At 61.8% G+C, this 8,660-nt stretch overlaps 1 protein-coding gene across 1 annotated transcript; it reads right to left on the reverse strand.

The window, feature by feature from the left end:
- Positions 1-6,311: 6,311 nt before the first annotated feature.
- On the reverse strand, positions 6,312-8,372 carry LRRN2 (leucine rich repeat neuronal 2). The gene has a single exon (XM_010213959.2). It carries the CDS (start codon positions 8,352-8,354, stop codon positions 6,312-6,314), a length of 2,043 nt encoding a protein of 680 aa, XP_010212261.2. The 5' UTR covers positions 8,355-8,372.
- Between the last annotated feature and the right edge of the window lie 288 nt (positions 8,373-8,660).

The raw sequence follows: 8,660 nt of genomic DNA on the forward strand, positions 1-8,660 counted from the left end.
GATTTACTTCTTCCTCCCCCATTTTTCTCCTTCATTCCTTATTCCTTTTTTTTTTCCTTGCCTGGAATGATGCTGAGGTGCCAGGCATAGCAGGGCAACTTCCTCTTTTTAGTTTTCTAAGTTGTTATTTATTTAAAAGGTAGAAAACGAGTAATACTCCTCTAACCAGCGTACGTAGGTCCAGTCTAGTGTTCCCTGACAGGAGCAGGAGGTGCAGGCAGCTCTCGACACGTTTTGCAGGGCTCGGCAGAGCCCACCTCAAGCAGCATTAACAGTTGTGCCTTCCCCTCCTGCTCCCAGGTAGGTGCATGTTGGAATTAGCACCCATCTCCATGGAGTGTCTATCAGCACACACCCCATTTTGCCAGTTCTATATATATAATATATAGAATTCCCTCTCCGACCACCTTTCTCTCAAGACAGACATTCCCACTTTCCTGCAGCGAAGGTTCGTGCGGTGCCAGCACGAAGGGAAGCCCCGTTTGGGCCATGAGACTTTGGGAGTCTCACGGAATCAGCAGCTCTTCCCAGCTCCTATCTAGATGCTTCTCAAGACAGTTCTCCAGTGCTTTCCACACAGTTTTCCAGTGCTTTCCACACAGTTTTCCAGTGCTTTCCCCTCCCCTTCTGCTCCAGTCCAGGCCCGCTCTGCACAGAGAGGCCCCAGACTTGGCAGCCGTTTCTCTGAAAGCTGCTGCACTCCATGCAACACGCAGCCCTGTGCTGCCAACAGAGGAATCCGCTTTATATTTTCCACAATGTTGTGATTATTTCTGTATTGGCTTGGACTATTATTGTTGGCTGTAATTTCCAGTTGTGTTTTAGAAGCCAGAGCGTAGCTGGGCATTTGCTGCACTATCCGCCGAAGTCTGTATAAAAACCTGCCCGTTGCTGCCGTGGTGGAAGGGCCGTTGGATGGAAAGAGGAGCACTTTAGTCTCGTAACTCAGCAGCGTTACCCCTTGGAGCACACGAAGGGACTTTGGCTGAGTTTTCTCTCCCTTTTTGAGTGGTTTGGGCTCAGCAGGGTGCTTTGTCACAAGCCCTTAATGCACTTCTGAGTCCTGTGGCTTTCCCCCTCCCCAGCTGCTAGTAAGAACTTATTTTACTAACAGCAGCGTAGATCTGACTACACTGAAAAGTATGCATTGACCAAAATAAAATCAGAAGGGTTTGGGTTTGACTAAGTTAGGGCTGAAATACCTGCACCAAAATCCTACCGGGATGCAGAGGCAGGAAGTCCGCAGTGATTCCTGGAGAATTCAGCGTCCTGAGGTGCAGCTCTCGTTAATGAAGCGATTCCCTTGTTACCCTGCGTGCCGGTGACACGCTCCAGCCCTGCTTGCTCTGTACGATCCCGCCGGGCAGCACGAGCGTGTTCTGGCTCGGGAGCTCTTCTTTCCTGCAGTGCTTGGGTCCGTTTTCCTTCCCGTGCAGGAATAAGCTATTGCCACGTGACGATAGCGAATGCAGGGGCAGCCGCCCGGTTTGGATGGGGGCAGCGAGGCCGTTTTAGCTCAGATCCAACCTGTGGCGTTTGCAGGTTATTGGGGCCGAGCACGGGGCTGGCCCGGGTGCCGCTCGGGACCCCTCAGCACCCCACGTCCCCGTCCCATAGCGAACAAGGGACCCCGCAGCGGCTTTAAGTGCAATAGGAGAGGAGGGATGTGGGGACACCGTGGCCGTTGTCCCGTGTCTGATGCTCTGCCTAGGAGATTGTGTCCCTTTCCCCGCTTCCTTCAGTGCCGTTGGTCGCGATCCCTTGGGATCACACGGATGTGTCCCCCGCAGTTGCCGGGTGGTGCTTCTGCCGGGAGGCTCTTTGACTCTTTGACTCTCCATCTCGCAGCTGTGCCGCCTTTGATGTCTCGAAGTAGCAAATTTTGTCCTTTGGTGTTTGAATATACTGTGGGGACCGTGTGCGTCCCACCCCGCAGCGGCGCGCGCCGCGTTCCGGCGCTCCGCAGCCCTGCGGATGCTCCTGCCCTGGGCGTTCCCGCCGCTCCCCGAGTCCCTCCAGCCTCGGTCCCGTCTCCCCGCGCTCCGGGACTCGCTCCATGATCCGCCCGGGCATCGTCCTTCAGCAGCTCCTCACCGGGACGTGTCATCGGGCTGCATGGAGCCTCGCCGGAGCCACCTCGTCCATTAAAATGCCTCTACCGCGGATCCGCGGAATCTGCCTTTCCTGTGACTGTCGGGTGTCCCGCCAGGACCGCTGTGAGCTCCCAGCCTGTTCCACGTATTTATTCTGCTGCTCCAGCGGGATGGGAGCCCCAGACTGGGGCCGAGCCCTCCGCATCCCCCCGGGTGACACCGTCCTTGTCCCTACGGAAGGAAACGGCGCTTGGACAACCCGGGGCTCTCCAGGGCGATGCAGATCCCTGTTTGTGTGCGCGTGGAAACGGAGCGTTCCCAGACCCGCCGTGGGAGCTCCCCTTTCCTGCTCGGAGCATCCCCCTCCATGGAAGGAGACGCTCGCTCCCACCGGAGGCCTTCGGCGGAGGCCGCCCCTCTGGGAAGAGGCCGACAAGAAGCGCCCGGGGCCGGGATCCTCGAGGAGATGATCCAGGAGAAGAACCGCAGGTGACATGGGGGTGCCATGGGAATCCGCCCCGATCCTTACGGATCAAGCAGATGATTCCGCAACTGTGTCGGAGCGGGCACCAGCAGGAGGGGTCGGCTGCCACAACTGGCCTCCCCTTCCCTGCACTCGCTGCCCGCAGCTAATCCCACATTAAGGCCCAAGCACATTAAGTCCTGGGTTTACGGTGTCGTTTTCCTGCCGCTGCAAAGGTGCTATTGCCCGGGCACGGGCCCACGCAGACCAGGAGCGCCACCAGCCTCCGTCCCGGGCTCCAAGGAGGATAAGGGAGGATCCGCAGGAAGGCAGGGACACGCGGAGCTTCCGGGGGTCTCCCGGCTCCCTTCCCTGCCGCCTGCTGTTCCTCAATGTATTTTTCTTCCCGAGGGGAATTTACAGTAACTGCCTGTGCACCCCCCCGGTCGCTGCAAGAGCCGCGAGCAGCGGCGCTCGCGGGGCCGCATGGGGTGTTTGCACTATTTCCAAAAGGCCGGTGCCATGGAATGGGCCACTCAGTTTCGTTTCCTGCTTCAATGAATTAAAATTGTGAGTTAACTGTGATGATGTACGTTTATTTTTTCATTTGTACTGCGTTACGGGGAAAACTTTAAGTAAAGACCTGTTACCAGTTCATTGGCCTCTGGTCTCTGTATTTACCTTGCAGGGAAGGGGGAACAGGACGCGGCTGCAGGGAACGGCATCGGCTGCAGCTCCTGGAAAAAGCAGCGTTAGTTGCATTGCTCTGGAGCAGGAGCCGTTCCCCAGCCCCATTCCCAAATCCAGCTGCAGCCTCCGGAGATTCCCCAAGCGTCGGGGCAGCCGCTGCGGGATCCCGCCGCTCCCGCACGACGGGGCTTGTCCATCCCGGGTTTTTCTCCGGGTTTCGGCTTGCAGAGCAGCCCGGGAACAGCCGTGCGGGAGCCTGCGGCGTCTCCGGCCGGGCCGCTCGCTAGAGGGCACCCGACGGCCGCCGCAGCGGAGGCTGCGCGCGCGGCCTCCCCTCCCCGCGTACCCGGCCTCCCCGTGGCCTCGGCCTCCCTGCGTGCCCAGCTTTCCATGGCCTCGGCCTCCTCTCCCTGCATGCCCAGCCTCCTCGTGGCTTTGGCCTCCCCTCCCCGCGCACCCGGCCTCCTCGTGCCCTCGGCCTCCTCTCCCCGCATACCCGGCCTCCCTGTGTCCTGAGCCTCCCCGCATGCCCAGCCTCCCCGTGCCCTCAGCCTCCTCTGGTGCTTGGCCTCCCCACATACCCGGCCTCCCTGTCCACTCGGCGTCCTCTCCCTGCACGCCAGACCTCCCCGTGCCCTTGGCCTCCCCTCACACTCGGCCTCCCCGTGCCCTTGGCCTCCCACATACCCGGCCTCCATGCGCCTTCGGCCTCCCCTCACACTCAGCCTCCCCCGCGGAGCCTCCGTGGCCCCGGGGCCGCGCACCCCGCGCCCGCAGCGCTCGCGCGGACGGATCGACGCGAATCCGGGGCCTCCTCTCCCGGCGCTCGCCGCGGAGCCGCCCCTGCTTTGGGCCGCAGCCGAGCGCGGAGCGGCCAGGGCCCTGCCGAGGGGCCGCTCGCTGCTGCTCCGGGACAAACAAAGCAGCTGTGGGAAAACAGTCAAATAGGAAAATAATCCAACTCCAGCGGCGGCACCGGGAGAGCCGCGGGTGCCCTGTCAGCGACACCAGGACCCTCCCGGGCTCCGAGCGGGTCGCCCTGCACCCCTGCAGCCGCTTCGGGCAGGACCGGGGTCCCACGCGGCGCCTGGGCCCGTTTCGGACCCCGCGCGTCCCCTGGGTGCCCCTGTCCCCGCGGTCACCACCCAGGTCCCTTCCCGCTGTCCCCTCCGCGGCCTGGGGGGCCGGCTCCTTCCTGCCTGGCAGGGGATGTTTTGTTCATCTCCTCGGTGACTTTATTTGGATTTAATGTCACTATAGGTGCCACTTCCAGCTGGCTTCTCCCCGCTTTCCCTCCACCTCGTTAGTGCAATCACTGCATCCGTATTAAATATTTACAGTGCTCGCTGTGCTGCTGAGCCTCCCCGGTCCCTTCCGCTTCCCATTAAAGATTGACGAGGCCGGCGCTGGTGCCTGTGCAAGGCCGGCAGCCCCGTCGCTGCGGTTCCAAGGGCTTCGTTCCCGCAGTGGAGCAGAACAGGCCGTAAACGAGGGCTGAAAGGGGCTCGGAGCAGCCCAGCCGCCCGCAGAGCCTCCGTTTGTCCTGCAAGGAGAGTCCCCAAGTCCCCAGCAAAGGCAGGATCCGGCCACGGTGCCGAGCAGCGCTGGGGACGCGGGATGTGGATTCAGGCGCTGGAGAAATCCCAACTCGAGGCCTGCAACTTCTGCACGAACCCAAGCAGAATCATCCCAGAGGCCTCCGAAATCAGGGAAAACATCACGGGAGCAGCTGCAGGGCTTGGAGAGCAGCAAGACGCACAGGAACGGGGGACTTCCATCACCCTCCTGCAAGATTTATGCATTTTGTAGCCCGTTTTTTTGTGCTCCTTGGGAAGGCTGCTGGCGTCATCCGCACCGAGAGCATCTTCCCTCCACGCGAGTGAGGCCGGGGCCATTAGGACTAATTAACTTTCTGCCAGTTACCTCTAGCGAACGAATAAATCTTGAACACTCACTGGGAATCTAATAACAGAAACCCAGCGAGTGACCGCAAAACTTAAAGCAAAGTCGGTGGCGGAGGGGGACGAGCAGGAGGTGCAGAACAGGACAAGGTGGCCGGGAAGGATCCAAGGAGGTGGCCTTGGAAGGGCAGGGAGATGGGGCCACAAAGGACAGATAAACGCAGGTATCCAGATAACTGCAGGTGTCATTGGCTGCATGGAGCCAGTGCTGCTGGAAAGAAAAGGTTCCAGCCCCTGTTTTCCTTGCGTTTTCCCTCGTTTTTCCCGTGTTTTCCCTCGTTTTCCCCATTTTCCACTCCCCAAGGCGGATGCTTCTTGTCAGCAGCCAAACGGCTGTTGGGGCCCTGCATTATTTATCCTCTCTGTAACATTTACTGGGATTTAGTGTTTAATAACTGTCACTCCAATATATCTTTTCTTAATCCCCTCAGATCCGTCGCTGTGGCAATTTTAAATATTTATCAACGCGGTTTGTGTGTTCACTAGTAAGGTTGCATTTTTCTTGTAATTAAAGATTTACAAGACACCGCTCAAGATTTAGGGAGACTCGGGGAAGATCAAAGCCGGTTGCATGAGAAACCACCAGCTTTTCCCGCAGGCCCCGGGTGCCCCATCCACTTGGGATGGTGCAAATCCCGGGTGCTTTGGGGAAGGTGTCTCTTTTTCTCCCCGTTATCGCCCAAACTTTGCAAAAACACCCACAAACCGCCCACGCAGGGTGCATCGGGGTGGCACCAGCATCGCTTTTATTTCCTTTGTCCGCATCCCTCCTTCCCCAGAGCTGTGGGACGGAGAAGGGGGCGCTTTGGGAATACTCAAAAATGGAAAATAAAACCGCTGCCCACAACACGTGTCCCAGTGGGAAAGGCCTTTTCCTGGTATTCCCAAACGGGGACAGTCCAGCAAGGAGGCGGCGGTGCTGGGGAAGGGGCAACCTGCGACTATTCGTATGGCTGTTGGACCTGGGACGTCGCTCCGGACGCCGCTGTTCCCATAGTCGAGTCCTTTGCTTGAAATCCCCCCCTTTTTTTCCTCTTTTGGTTCGGTTTTGGATAAAAAAAGCGGTTTTCCCTCCCGCCCGCCCATGCCCGGCCCCGGGGGCTCTCAGGAGCTGGCGGGGGCGGCTCGGACCCCCCCGGGCAGCGGCTGCCCCCGGCCCCAGCGCGCGGTGACGGGGGGACGGCGGCCGCGCGCGGAGGAGCCTCCGGAGCGGCCGCGGGCGGCCAGGCCGGCGCAGAGCAGCAGGACGCACGGGAGCAGCAGCGCCAGGACGCCCGGCCGGCCCCCTGGGAACGCGCGGCGCGACGCGGCCGCCTTAGTCCTGGCGCTCACGCAGGCCGCCTTGGCCGGCAGGTCCACGAAGGCCACGTGGAGGCAGGCCCAGTACTCGGTGTCCTGGTGCAGCCGGGTGATGTTGTACGCGTGGGTCCCCGCGGGGATCCGGGCCGCGTTGCTCACGGCCGGGTCGGAGCTCGGCGCGAAGCTGGACCAGGTGAGGTTGGAGGAGACCGTGTTGAGATGCGGCTTCCAGGCCACCAGGATGCGGTAGGCCTGGACCTCCAGCACCGCCAGCTCCAGGCTGGCCTCGCTCAGCGGGAAGGAGCTGTTGACCGTCACGCTGACGCTCTTGGTGTCGGCGCCCAACAGGTTGTGCGCCACGCAGGCGTAGAGGCCGGCGTCGCGCGCCGAGACCCCGCGGATCTCCAGCGTCCCCTCGGGGAGCACTCGGTACCGCCCGTCCTCCGCCGACGGGACCAGCTTGACGCCCCAAGGGGTGACCCAGTAGATCTCCGGCTCCGGCTCCGCCAGCGCCCGGCAGTGCAGGGAGACGTTGTCGCCGTCCGCGACCTCGAGGCGCGAGGGGAGGCTCTTGGCGGAGATGAGGGGAAGGCAGCGGTCCGTCATGTCCCGGAAGGGGACGTCTCGGATGTGGCGCCGCTCCAGCTCCGGGGGCTCGGCGCACAGCGTGGACTGCGGCTCGATGAAGCGGATGCGCTTCCCGGTGCTGTTGACCCAGCGGATGACGCAGTCGCAGCGCAGCGGGTTGCTGTGGATGCTGATCTCCTGCAGGTTGGGCAGGGACTCCACCGTCTGCTTATGCAAGGCACTTAAGGCGTTGTTGTTGAGCATGAGGGTTTCCATCTGAGGAAGGTGGTGGAACGCGCTGGGGTGGATGAAGGAGAGCTTGGGGTTGTTGGTCATGTCCAGCTTGGTCAGCTCGGGGAGGTTGATCAAGGCAAATTTGTCTATGGAAACCAGCTCCTCCATGTTGTTAAGCCCCAGCTCTTTGAGGTGCAGCATGTTCGTGAAGTCACTTTGCTTAACCCTCTGCAAGGGGTTTTTATTCAAATCTAGGAACTTGAGGCCAGGAACTCGCTGCAGCGCCCGCCTGGGGACATCCGCGAGCTTGTTGTCATAGAAGGAAAGGCTCTCCAGGCTCCGCAGCCCCTCCAGCGCGTAGTCCGAGATCTCCCGCAGGTTCATCCCCGCCAAGACCAAGCTCCGCAGCTTCGCCAGGGGCCTGAAGTTCATATCCAAGATCGCGTCCACCTTGTTGCCTCCGATCATGAGGATCTCGAGGCTGGGAAGCATCTGGAACCAGCGGCTGTCGACCGTTCTGAGCAGGTTGGAGTTGAGGTGGAGCCGGAGGAGGCTGCCGAGGCCGGAGAAGGCCCGGGGCGAGATGCTGCGCAGCTGGTTGTGGTTCAGGTAGAGCTCCTGCAGGCCGCCCAGGCCCGGGAAGCTGCCGTCGGGCAGCTCGGCCAGCTGGTTCTCCTCCAGGTGCAGGCTGAGCAGCTGGGGCAGGTGGCCCAGGCCCAGGTCCCGCACGTCGGAGAAGCTGTTCTGCGACAGGTCGAGCTCCGAGAGGTTGCCCAGGTAGCCCAGCGCGCCCGGCTCGAGCCGGGCGATGCGGTTGCTCTGCAGCAGCAGCGTCTGCGTCCCCCGCGGCAGCTCCTCGGGCACGGCGGCCGCCAGCAGGTCGTTGCAGTCCACGGTGGCGGCCTCGCGGTACACGGAGCGCGGCGAGTACCAGGGCCGCAGCTGGCACACGCAGCGCCGCGGGCACGCCACCTTCCAGGGCAGCGCGGCGGCGGCGGCCGCGGCGGCCGCGCACAGCAGGAGCAGCCCCGAGCGGAGGCCGCGCATCTTCGCGGGGACGGAGCGGCTTCCCTGGCCGCCGCGCGCGGATCAGGGCATGGAGCGGGCCCGGAACGGCCTCCGCGGGGAGACGGGCCCCACGCGGACCCCCCGCGTCCAGGCCCGGCTACGGGCCCCGCCGGCGGCCGCCCTGCCCGGCCCAAGGAGTCATAACACCCCGGACGGCGGCTGCGGGTTGCTCCTTCAATCACAATTTCTCCTTTTCCTCCTCCCCAAGCGATTCATTTCTGCACTCGGCTGCATTTCTCAGGCTGCTCCTCAAGGTCGTTCCTGAAAGAGGCCAGACGGGAAGCT

Source organism: Tinamus guttatus, unplaced genomic scaffold, assembly GCF_059628265.1.
Source record: "Tinamus guttatus ecotype Peru unplaced genomic scaffold, ASM5962826v1 Tinamus_guttatus_pri_ptg000259l, whole genome shotgun sequence".
Classification (NCBI taxonomy): Eukaryota; Metazoa; Chordata; class Aves; order Tinamiformes; family Tinamidae; genus Tinamus; species Tinamus guttatus.

Excerpts from the sequence above, each read along its gene's own strand:
- LRRN2 (XM_010213959.2), bottom strand. The coding sequence starts at position 8,354 with ATGCGCGGCCTCCGCTCGGGGCTGCTCCTGCTGTGCGCGGCCGCCGCG.